At 44.0% G+C, this 12,808-nt stretch overlaps 1 protein-coding gene across 1 annotated transcript in view; it reads left to right on the top strand.

The window, feature by feature from the left end:
• The window catches only part of radil (Ras association and DIL domains), a 31,583-nt gene that overhangs the window by 14,260 nt on the left and 4,515 nt on the right, over positions 1 to 12,808 (top strand). Inside the window, exons 12-17 of the mRNA XM_069665181.1 lie at positions 366 to 489; positions 4,361 to 4,533; positions 6,167 to 6,317; positions 8,235 to 8,461; positions 9,005 to 9,341; positions 11,303 to 11,355. Coding sequence (XP_069521282.1) covers positions 366 to 489; positions 4,361 to 4,533; positions 6,167 to 6,317; positions 8,235 to 8,461; positions 9,005 to 9,341; positions 11,303 to 11,355 — 1,065 coding nt within the window. The remainder of the gene's footprint in view (positions 1 to 365; positions 490 to 4,360; positions 4,534 to 6,166; positions 6,318 to 8,234; positions 8,462 to 9,004; positions 9,342 to 11,302; positions 11,356 to 12,808) is intronic.

The following is a 12,808-nucleotide window of genomic DNA, read 5'->3' as shown; positions in this document are numbered from 1 at the left end:
AATAATCTCCCTACGTCCGAATCGGGATTGGAACTATGAATCTTCCAGCTGTGAGGCGACAGCGCTAACCACTGCACCACCATTCAGGCCAAACTCCAAAGACATTATCTTCAATTGAAGTAACTTAAAGTTTCCAAAGTTACAGAATAAATGAGGCTGAACTTTGAACAATTATTGGTACAATTATACAAAAAACAACAATATTTCCATTTGGTGATATAGTGCAGCATGAAAGGTCTTTAGTTTGAATATCGCTGTAAACATCACTTTACTTCAAAGAACAGATTTTGTCCGTATTTGATAGACGTATGCAACAACGGTGTTTCTCTGCTCCTCTGTATGTTTACACATGTGCATGTGTGCAGGTGTTTCAGAACGCTCAGGAGCTTCTGCAGGGCTACCAGGTCCACCCTGAGATCCAGGCTCAGATGTTCGCCTACCTCTTCTTCTTCTCCAACGTGTCGCTTTTTAACCAGCTGATGGACAAAGGTAGGGCGAACAGCATGCACGCTCACACTCTCTGTTCCATTAGACCTCCCTCAGGGCTTGTACAGTTGTTAGTGTGAGAGAGAGAGAGAGAGCGACAGAGAGAGTGTCCTTGTGTCCTTGTCAGCATTTTGACAGTGACTAACCCAGATTTGTCCTCAATGCCCTTCGCCTATCTGCTTTCCCTGTCTCCCCTCCTCCTCCTCCTCCTCCTCCTTGCCTTCCTTCCTTCCATCTGGCCATCAGGGGGTGAGACAGAGAAGAGTGGAGGTTGGATTGGATGGAGGCGAGAGAGAGAGAAGGGCGGGGGGAAAGAGGGGAAAAGGGTAGAAGGCTGGAAGGTCACTCATTTGTTGTGCCGACCTTGTTAATAGTTTATTAGTTTGTCTAAATACAGAAAATAGTCGTTTACCTCCGGCTACATCCGCGTGTCCGACCACCTTATCACCTCCACCCTCTCCACTCCCTCCCTGTGTATCTATAGCCACACATACACACACTCACGCACACGCCATATGTCTTCATTAGCCGGTGGAGACAGCAGAGATCACATGTCTGGCAAAGGGAGAAGGAGAAATACCTTTATATTCATGCAGAGGCTCCCCTGTCCCCCACCTCCTCTCCACCTCCCTCTCTCTCTCTCCGTCTGTCTGGCTTCTCCTCCTCTCCCTCCCTCGCTCCCCTTTTTGTCGCTCATTTATATTTCTCCGCTGATGGTGTCCATGGTAACAGCAAAGTGAGTTTAGAGCAGGTAACGCTGACGTTTGCACCCGGCGCTCTGCAACCCACACACACACACACACACACACACACACACACACTGTTACCGTGATATTAGAGCAACCCAGGAAGAAAACCTGATCAGAAAATCCAATAACACTCTGCAGACGCTCTGCTTTGTCATGGATTCGTGTGATTGTGCGTTTGTACGAGGTTGTCGTGACGTCTCATGTGTCGCTCTTTGTTGTTCCGACTGTTTATCTGAGATATACGATGGATTCTACGAGTGTGTGTGTTTGGAAACCAGCTGCTGTGAAGCATTATGACACCTTTGCTAAGAGGTTAAGTGATGTCTCGTCTGTTTGCGAAGCCTCACACATAGATTACTGTATGCCTAGACATAAGCCTATTACAGAGAGGAGTGTGTGTGTGTGCATCCAAAACATATGGCTGAATATTTGAAGGGGTGTGTGTGTGTGTGTGTGCTGTCGACATATAATGCTGCCAGTCCATTGTCTGCCTGAAGCTTGTTCTCATGTCTCACTTGAAGACAGAAATTTTGTAGTGAATTTCAAACTTTCAGGGGCCAATCTGGCACTGATTGATTGATGATTGACTCTTCACTTTGTATCAGCATTAGCACATGCACAAATTAATCTTCTTAAGACTCTCTGAAAGACTTCTTTGTCAGTATGCAGGCAATTGTTCTATGAAATGGGAATGTTAATTACACATACCTGAGCGTATCAAATAGATTGCTATCTCTTTCATGATTCTTGACTTTAAAGACCAGCTCCAGTCGTGTTTTAAGACGTATAAAATGCTCTGCTTGAAATAATAAATTGTGTCTGATAAGTTTTTTCTGCAAAATACGTTTAATTACCTTAAAAATCCCCCCGAAGCATCTCCTCCTTCTCCCTCATTCCTGAATCTGCATCGTCCTCACCCACTATGTGCTATGTTTCTCGTTTCGTACAATGACCTCTGTAAACAAAACACGTCTCTGCCGTCGTTGCTTGAAATGTAGTCATTAGTAGTCGTAACGTTAACGTTAGTAGTCATTTGTGAGTTTGCACAAATTATGATGGCGGTTACAGCTGGCTCGCACATCGCCGAAGTGGTTGCCATAAATTAAACATAATGATATGCATAGCGTCGCCCCGTCCATTAACGGCATTGGCTCCTTAGGTTTGTGACGTCTCTGAAAACGTGTTGTTCAGCCTGTCAAGGTCAAGGTCAAGTATCTTTATTTGTCTCCCGTGGGAGAAATTTGTCTCAGACAGAGGGGTCTGCTGCAGACAGGACATTCCACCCACAACAACATTCCACTACACACATACAATAGTCATCAATAACAATGAGCAGTACATAATAAATAAAATACTCAGCAGAGTCACATAAAGTGCAATTCATCTCTGTGCAAATTCAGCGTCACATAGCCCCTGGTCATTTCCGTCCATCCTGAACAATCTGCCCATTAATGAGCTTGACTGAGAGTGGGATGAACGAATGCGTCCTTGGTACACTGTAGTTTGTCCCAGGAAGTCAGGAAATCTGAACGCTGAACGGCTGCGTCAGGGAATTTATCTCCAGTTGTTATCTGAACTTGCTGCAGATGTTGGTTTATTCTACTAAACTACAGATTAATGTGATAGTAAACCTTAATATCTTTGATTTTTCAACAGTTGGTCAAACAAAGCTCAAGATGTAACCATAGGCTGGAGGAAACTATAACATTTAAAGGCTCAAATCATAAATCAGATATTTAAGAAACTGAAACGATATAAATCTAGAAAAAATAAGACGATCCAAGGTTTCCTTAAATCACCATCTCTCTCTCTTCATGTCATGGCCGGCCAAATCCAGATCTGAACCCCATTGAAAACCTCCTGAATGTGATCAAGAGGAAGATGGATGTTCACATGGCCTAATGTCACCCTACAGCAGTGTTAGAGCCTGGTGGAGAGCATGCTGAGGTGCATGAAAGCTGTAATTAAAAAACAGGTTATTCCTCCAAATATTGATTTGTGAACTCTTCCTGATTTATACTTTAGTATTCTGTTGTTTAAACATGAACATGAGCTTGTTTTCTTTGCATTATTCAAGCTCTGAAAAACATATTTTTTGCATTGTTTTGTTTCTTCACCAGACCTCAATGAGAGTTTTTAATTTTGAAGTAGGAGAAATGTTGTTGACAATAAAACAAAAGTTCATTTTACACAAACACAAACCTATAAATAGTGGAACCGGCATTTGTACAGTGGTCTCTTATTGTAATTGTTAGTTATAACCCCATATGATAAAAAGTTACATTGCATAGGCTTAGATGTATATTTAAAATCTTGCATTGCAGTCTGTTTACTGTATTTAGTTCCATTTTGTGTTGTTTCTGTCTACTTGCTGAGTAAAGATGGGAAATATTAACTTCCCAGGTTTTCTACATCTCTCCTCTGTGTATGAGATCATTTATTTTACATACCACCTCATTATATCACATTTTAAAAACCGTCTTCCTTCCACGTCTTTACAGAAACTCGGGTGTCTTTAAGCGTAGAAACATCTGAAATGATGCCATCCTTTAGTCCAGTTGTTTGTCATTGTTTGCACCAAACCCCAGCAGAAGCCTGAGCTCACATTGGGGGGTATTTCAGAAAGCTTAAACAGGAATTATAGCTGCAGTGAGGTAAGGGAACGACAGATTGACAAACTATGGGACACCAGCTTGACAAATGCTAGATTTAAAGTTATCGCCTGTTCAACTTACCACAAAACTTCCTCTTTCAGAGGTGAACAGAGAACGAAAGGATTTGACAGAGGGAGGAACGCCGGCTGGTTCTGTTGTGCAGTAAAACACAGACCCCAGTCTGCTGAGCCCCTCTGCAGCACTCGATTTGTATTCTGCGAGGAGCAGGCGGCGGGTGGCTGTTGCTGTTGTTTCACTGACGTCAATATCAACTTATTTAAAAATTAATGCCTGTAACGCACACACAGAGGCACACACAGTCCCGCTCTCAGGCTGCCTTTCTCTCATGCGTGCACACATCCAAGAATAGAAACCTACTGCAGTGTCTCTGATGAAATACCCAAACACTCACTTCTGGTGTGTGTGTGTGTGTGTGTGTGTGTGTGTGTGTGTGTGTGTGTGTGTGTGTAGGTCCATCTCGGGGTTGGTTCCAGCGCTCCAAGGTGCTGCAGATTCAGGCGTGCTTGAGGATGGTCATGGAGTGGGCGAGCAAGTCCGGTCTGGGACATCTGGCCGACAAATTCTTCACCAAACTCAACAGCACTGTGTCCATACTGACCACGCCCGCACAACAGCTCACACAGGTACCACACACACACACACACACACACACACACACACACACACACACACACACACACACACACACACACACAATTTCAATTATTATGTTTTACAGGATTATCAAAAATAAAAATAACTTCAGCAAGCTTATCATTATAGAATATGTTCTACCCAAACAATGCAGTCAGTAGATCCCAAAATTGATCAACTGGTTGTCAATTAGAGCTGCACGGTGGTGCAGTGGTTAGCACTGTCGCCTCACAATTAGAAGGTTAATAGTTCGAGTCCCGGGCCGGATGAAGGGGGCCTTTCTGTGTGGAGTTTGCATGTTCTCCCCGTGCATGCTTGGGTTCCCTCCGGCTTCCTCCCACAGTCCAAAGACATGCTCGTTAGGTTCATCGGTGACTCTAAATTGCTCGTAGGTATGGGTGTGAGCATGAAAGCTTATCTGTCTCTATGTGTCAGCCTGTGATTGACTGGCGATCAGTCCAGGGTGTAACCCCGCCTCTCACCCAATGATAGCTGGGATCAGCTCCAGCCCCCCCCCACGACCCTGAACAGGATAAGTGGTATAGATGATGGCTGGATGTTGGTCAATTACTTACATATTAATCAACTATTTAATCGAGTATTTTTATGAGGAAAAATTCTCTGATCACACTTTCTTAAATGTAAATATTGTCTGGGGTGTTTTTTATGCTCCGTGACAGTATGACAGTAAACTGAACTTATTTAGGTTGTGGACAAAACAAAACATTTCAGGACATCCTCGTGGCTTAGGTTATCACTGATCAACATTTTTAGACAAAACAAACAATTGATTAATCAAGAGATAATCAAAAGATTAAAGGTATAATAAGTAGGATTTTTCTTGCATTTTGTCAACAACACATTCAAACTGGGCCCCTCCTCCTCCTGGGCTCTTCGTCACCATGAGCTCACTCTCATTCTCTCGTGCCAGAACACGCCCACCCTGCCGAGGTAACACCGACAGCATCACGGTAACCTTTGTGCTAGCATGCTAACCTCTGATCCAACAGAAAGAAGGCCAACTCTGCATCGCTCTTTTGCCATGTTCGCCGCTCTGAATGGGGCCCAGTTGCTAATTTGAACCACTCCCACACTCACCTGTACGCTGTGATTGGCTCAGGGAACCACAACAGCGCCCCTCCTGAAAACATCCCGTGCAAAGCAAAACAACAGAAAAGATGCAGAGGGAAGGGTCTCACAAGGGTCTACACACACACTTACCAACACACATGTATAGAGGCCCATAAGTGATGATTTATATTTTTATTTGTAAAAAGTCTAAATCCTACTTATTACACCTCAACAATCAATAATAAGAAAACAGCCGTAGCTGTAGATCGAGCCCTCATGTAAAAAGAATTGCTGTTAGGATACTCATTCTAGAGGAGAGAGAGCTTTGATGAGCTGTAATCAATTTCTCAACTGTTTTGCATACATGCGACAGAACTGTTGTTCATGAAGCACGTCACTCTGATCCGCTATTGATTGATAATGTCTTAGCCAGGATCCTCTTGTGACCGTCTACGCCTCGTCTCACCTCCCATGATCGCATGGCTTCAAAAGCTCACAGGACTGCTGATGAATTTCTCCTCATTTCCTCCTTCTTTTCTTCTCCCTGTGCAGTCAAGTTGGCGAGCTTTGTCCAGCGAGCACCCGGCCCTGAAACCGGTCCAGCTGCACAGGATTCTCACCCAGTACCAGCTCACCGCAGAGCTAGGCCCTGTCCCAGCGTGGCAGCCCAGCAGCGAGGATGAGGCGTATATATACAGAACAGGTGAGTGTGGGGATCTATGAGCGAGTAAATAACGGCTTCTTTTCCAGACCAGATGGATTATTGCAAAACAAAGCCCTCATGTTGTAAGAGTGAACGCTTAGCCTATAAGTGTATTACCGTATATACTGTAATATTTAAAGCCCCACTCCACTCAGAAATGTGTTTCACCTATAAGTACTTCAATGAGATGTTGGAGCTGTGCAGAGTGATGCATGTGCAGAGTTTGGCAGGAGAGGTCTGTTTCCACTTTCATCTGCTGAAGAGGGGAATATGTCTCTGGGATCACCTTATATTTCACACGTGGATGTAAAAGAGAATTTATGACATCACTGCTAAGTTTGAAGCTAATGCTGATGCAGTATCAGCACACAAGTGTGATGTGGAAACTTGAAACCTCCAGGTCACATTTACTGAGAATGTAGGAGAATCCTTTTCTCCATTTCATAGTTCTTCTGTGTCTGTGGAAAAATCATATCAGACACTATTTATTATTGAAAGACCCCCTCCAGTGAAAATCAAGTGTTTAACCTAGTAAACATCTCCATGTGGTGTTCTTCATTTAATACAAGACATATGATCGACAACATCAGCAGTCATCTCCATGGCTGGGCCTGTCTGCTTTTAAACTGCAGTGTACCAAGGACAGGCTGAACAACACGTTTTCAGATTGGCAGGTTTGAGACGTCACAAACCTAAGGAGCCAATCCCCATGCATATCATTATGTGCAACCTATGGCAACCACTTCGGCGATGCATATTTGCGTAGTGGGCGGGGCCAATGCAGATTTGGGAATTTTTAATGGGGGAGAAGGAGGAGATGCCTTGGGAGGATTTTTAAGGTAATTAAACGTATTTAGCAGAAAAAACACATCAGACACAATTTATTATTTCAAGTAGAGCATTTTATATGTCTTAAAACATGACTGGAGCTGGACTTTAAAGCAGGGTTCCCTTACATGTCTTAAAACATGTGGAGGTGATGTTTGAAATAAGGTCATCGGGGGAGCTGGTTTAGCTCAGTAGGTGGAGCAGGTGCCCCATGTATAGAGGCTACAGCCTGTGACTCCCGACCCACTCTCTTCTCCGCTTTAATATCAATGAAGGCAAAAATGGAAAAGAAAAAAAACTTTAAAAAAACAAAAGGAATGAGGTCATCTTTCTAATGGTTACAGGGGCTGTAGAGCAGCTTCTCTCTAAAGGGATGTACAGCAGGTGAAGGTTAATCACAAATGAATGAGAACATGGACATCAGTGTCCAGGATTACATCACCCCCTTTGTAGCCGCCTGAAGTAATGTAAAGCCTTTTTGTACCTTTTAGTCATTATGTAAAAAAATATGTTTAAAAAAATGAGGCCCGGGTGTAAAGGTACCTTAAGTCCCCTTTTCAAACCAGGATATAAGCTTCTCTAGATTTCTGAATCACATATTTTATGTGAATACGTAACAACACTTCAGTGTCATAATAAAAACCTGATAATAATCAGGATACATTTCCATTATGTAAAATTTAGAGGGCACTGGTTCAGCTCAGTTGGTCGAGCAGGCCCCATGTACAGAGGCTACAGACCGCACTGATCGCAGGCTCGACTCCCGGTCTGCCGATCATTTGGTGCATGTCATCCCCCACTCTCTACTCCCCACATTTCCTGTCTCTCTTCAGCTGTCCTATAAAAAAAGGCAAAAAAAAGTAGGTCCCAAACTTTTGTTTTTAACCACTCTAACTAGCAGCTAGCAGTCTCCTAAGCTGTAAATGACATGTAGATAATGTCTGTGCAGTCCTCGCAGAGTTTCAGGTGTGAAAGCTGCTAAACAGAAAGAGCGACAGGCTGATGGGGGAGCTGTACAGCCACCATAGATAAGGCCTTCACTGCCGAACATGTGTACAGATGAGTCGACATGTGTTTGTGTGTGTTTAGTGGACCTCCTGGAGAGCTTTGAGAACCACCCTCCCATAGTGCTGCCCAGCTCCGGCTTCAGAGTGGACCTGGACAGCGAGTGTATCGAGGACAGCATCTACAGGCAGCTGCTCTACATCCGACACTACCTGTGGGGGCTCCGCACCAAGACGCAGACGCACACCAACACTCCCAGCGTGCACACACACTCCAACGGAACCAACACAGCTGACTGGCCCGACGTCCAGGTCAGAAAGACTCACACACACACACACAAAGGCACAGAATGCATGCTGTCAAATACACACACCTAGCAGTAATCCAGGCCATGTGCCTCAGCAGCTGTGGTTGTTGAGGAGTTCCTCATAATCCCATAAATGAAAGACAAAAAAGCCTCTACTCCGGCCAAGCCGCACACACATACACAGACTCACTCACAGAAACCTAGACATGGTTAAATCATGGTTAATCTGATTAGTCTTTAGGCTGTCTAATTAGTGGGAACGGCCGACTAGACCATAATCCCTAGTGTTACTGCACCCCTTATATGGACACATATATGCACACACAGAAACATATACATTTACAAATACATTAAATGGTGATCTTAAGTAAAAACAACTTTTATCTTCTTTAATTAGACCCAGGAACAAACACCCCAACAGGAAGTTAACTTTTTCTATTGGAGGAAAAACAGCAGAAAAATGTTTTCCATCCCGTTTCTAATCATTGCACCGTCCCTTTAGACCTCACACTGTCTTTTACAGTCGTTTTGTGTAACCCAAACACAGAGGGAGTTGTTGCCTCCGGCCCACAGCAGCCCTCGCTCTGGGGCTCCTGGGGACGAGGTGACGGCAGAGACGGGAGAGGAGAGAGGACGTGACAGACCATCGGGTCAATCCCACACTCACAGCCTCAGAAGGAACGGCACCATTCACCATGCCCGGACAGCAAATCCAGACCCTTCCTGCCTCCTGACCCCTCCCAACACCCCGCTGTACCCGGAAGGAGGAGGAGGAGGAGGAGGAGGGCTGATCACGGGCCCCAACACCCAGATTAACGGCTGTGCGAGCAGAACGCTGGCAGAATGTAAAAAGACCAACGGACTCATCACAAACGGACTGGAGGGTAGGCTGAACAACACACAGGAGGTGGACAAAGTAACAGGAACAGAAAAAGCTTTAAACATTTCCCTACAGACTTGATGATTTACTTATGTAGTATTTGTCTGCAGATCTTTTCTACTAGATCTCATATTTTATGGTGTTCTTGTTATTTCGTCCACCCCAAATGTGCTGCTTTTATCGTTGCTGTTTATTCTTAACAATATCGAGGATTCAGTCTTTTTTTCCTCCCTCAATACCACATCGTTTAATGAAAAAGTATGATAGTCCTTTATTCAGTTAGTCATTTCATGGACAGCGCATGCTAAAAGCAAGCACAGTAACAACCCAGGCTAAGGTTGTTTCTTTTAGCCAGAAACAGGCCCTGATGTTTTTCCCTTTTTGAAACCTTTTTTGAACATCGAATCGAATTGAACAATTTTTCTTACTAATTCAGACACCTTTATTAACTTTACAAAATTAAAATGTTAATGTTAATCTCACTGCAGGGAACTCTTTGGAACATTTTTTATGCTGGGTGAGATGAGGTTAAAGTGATAATCTCGAAGATCTGTCGTTCTCTTTGGCGGCACCTGTGGTGATAAACTGTCATTGCGGGAGCACACTTCCCAGATATCCAGACAGTGTTGCATGTGTGACGTCCACGGTTGGCTCCGGTTGTTACTCTTGATTTTCCTCGCTGACGGTCGCTTTCCTTTTCAGACTGTTTGCCTTCATCTGAGCGTCGAATTTGTTTCTTCTTCTTTGGATTTTCACTTATTTTTGAAGTTGTATTCAGACAGACACTAACCCAGTAACATTTGTTACATTCAGCATGTTGTGTTTTATGGCTCAGTGTCCATTGTGCTTTTTCATTCATTCATGATCAAAGGCAACAGGACTGATTCAATATTGTTCATCACAACAGATTAAACCACTACAAGGAATATAAAAGGAGTCACTTGTAAAAAGGACCCTGCAGAACTATCCCCAACACATTGTTGGCCTCTTTTAGCTCATGCTTTTGGTTTAACAGCACTCACTGTTAGACTGTGTCTCAGGGCTCTTGTAGGTATATTTTGTTGCTGCAGGAAGGAGTTGTTTTCTGTAGAACTATTCTCTACTGTACCCAGAGTATGGCAGGAAAATAGGGCCGCTGGTTTAGCTCAGTCGGTAGAGCAGGCTCCCCATGTACAGAGGCTACAGTCCTGGACGCACTGATCGCAGGCTCGACTCCTGGTCTGCCGATCATTTGGTGCATGTCATCGCCTACTCTCTGCTCCCCACATTTCCTGTCTCTTTTCGACCGTCCTATATAATAAAGGCAAAAAGCCATAAAATAATCTTCAGAAAAGGTAGGAAAATAGATGTAGCAACAAGCTAGTAAACAATGTTGTGCTGTACAATTGTTCTCTATACAGAGCCAAAACAAGAGCTAATATTAGACATGAAACCAACGTAAAGAGACAGATGTAATAAAAAGCTCAGCTGGATGTGTAAGAAGGAAAGACTTTATCATAGTTCAGTGTTTGTTTGGTTGTTTCAGACTTCCTCAGCAGCCCAGAGGCCCAAACTCAATAAATACAGCCTCAGATATTCACTCTGTGTCGTTGAAAAGCTTGAGCTGGCTGGTCAGCTCTGCTCCTCTCATGACAGCAGCACCTCCCCTGTTCAGTGTAGTGAGTGTGACATCTGCAGGCTCTTGTCAGAATCACATGTTTGTGTGTGAGATCAGCTGCATTTCTGCATGTGCCACTGTATCTGTGTGTCTTCTGCACAGCAACACTTCTTATGTGTGTCCGACCCCATAGAGAGACCCTGTGTGTGTCTTTGTGTCTGTGTGTGTGTGTGTCTGTGTGTGTGTGTTTTCGTGCTCTTGGGTGTCCGTGTCCTCTGCAGGGTGTATTAGTGGGTGTGAGTTTCCTTTCCCTGTATCCTCCCCTGGCGCCCCTCCCCTCCCTGATGACTTGTGTGTGGTGTTTGTAGTGGAACTGGACAAAGGACCGTACGGACTGGGCATGGGACTCATAGACGGCCTGGTGAGTAGACGCAAGTCTTACCTGTTATCTTAGCTGATAGTCAAGGTTAATATAATATATACTGATACTTTGTGATGATTTTTTGACCATATGTTTTAAATGGATAATCTAATATTTTCATGGGTTTCAAATTTTTGGGTGTTTATTGTTCACAGTGAAAAAGTGAAAACTGCATAATTCCAGGATTACATGTTTAAAAAGGTCGCCTCTGAAATGGGCCGTTCAGAACAGCTGCAGGTTTCTATGGAGAACTTTGCTTTCACTGAAATCAACCAATCATCATTCACCGTCATTCACCCCAGGCCGCCTTCTTGCATGAGCTTGTTGTCAAGTCGTTGTCAAGATTTCAACTCAACCTTCCGATACCTCCTGCCGATTCTGGCTCGTACATATAAGGCTGAATAACCGATCCCAGAGCAGCCATGTTTTCTGGAACTTTGGAGTGACAGTGCAGTGCGCCCGCTCCCCCACGTGGGATCACACATGTAGGGGAGAGGCTATGCGGTCACTCCAAATACTGTTAGGGCCCGATCAGACAGTGCACGTTTTACAGGCTGTAAATTGCGAGGGGCACCGCACTGCCTTTTTTGTTGAAGCCTATGGTTAAGAAAAGAGCATCTCGCTGCGCCTTTTTTTTCTACTGCTGTTAAGGTAACCACCGAATCATAGCTGTCATTAACCTAACCGTTATATTGTAAACTGACAGAAGGCTCGCCTCTCCTTTCATCCAATTGGACAATGAGAAAAAACGCCCATGACGTCGGGCGCTTTTCTGCTTTGACTTGAAGTTTTTTCAACTCCAGGCGCTCGGAGCGTTTCCCCAAAAACGGGAGGCGCGCAGAGCGGAAAAACGTGAGGCGCTCTGCAACGCAAAAGCAGCACCCAAAAAGCCCCTCATTGAAAACGACGACAAAAAAGCCGCCCCCAGCTGCTAAAACGCGTCCTGTCTGATCGGGCCCTTAGTCAATCGTTGCTAAGGTCTGACCTTTGAATAGTTGTTGGCTTGTTGGTTTCAGGAGGAAGGACAGTCACTGAAAAAGTAATAAAATTAAAATATGCGTACAATTTTTTAAAAAACAAAACAAACTTTACCAGCGTGATTCAAAAACACATAAAAGAATAACAGAACATTGATTTCGTAGCTAAAATATGTCACCTTTAAATAATTATTTGGACAAATGTGGTATTTGTTTTAGCAATGTCACACTCAAGGTCGTGATGTTGTACTGAATATCATCACGGCTGCGACCGAATCACAGCTTTTACACAAAAGTTACACAAGCAGCAAATAGTAGTAAAAAATAACAATCAACAACTGATAATTATTTTTTGCTCCAACAACTCAACTCGTCCCACAACTTAACTGAACCTGGACTTTTGTTGCCAAGCAACCCAAACATTCTCCTGCACTCTGTGTCTCCAGGTGACCACAGATCAGCTGTTTTTTTATCAC

Source organism: Semicossyphus pulcher, unplaced genomic scaffold (genome assembly GCF_022749685.1).
Source record: "Semicossyphus pulcher isolate SPU_LCO1_2020_fin unplaced genomic scaffold, fSemPul1.0.p SCAF_17, whole genome shotgun sequence".
Classification (NCBI taxonomy): Eukaryota; Metazoa; Chordata; class Actinopteri; order Labriformes; family Labridae; genus Semicossyphus; species Semicossyphus pulcher.
The sequence above is the reverse complement of the archived record's forward strand: the minus strand, read 5'-3'. Positions and strand labels throughout refer to the sequence as shown.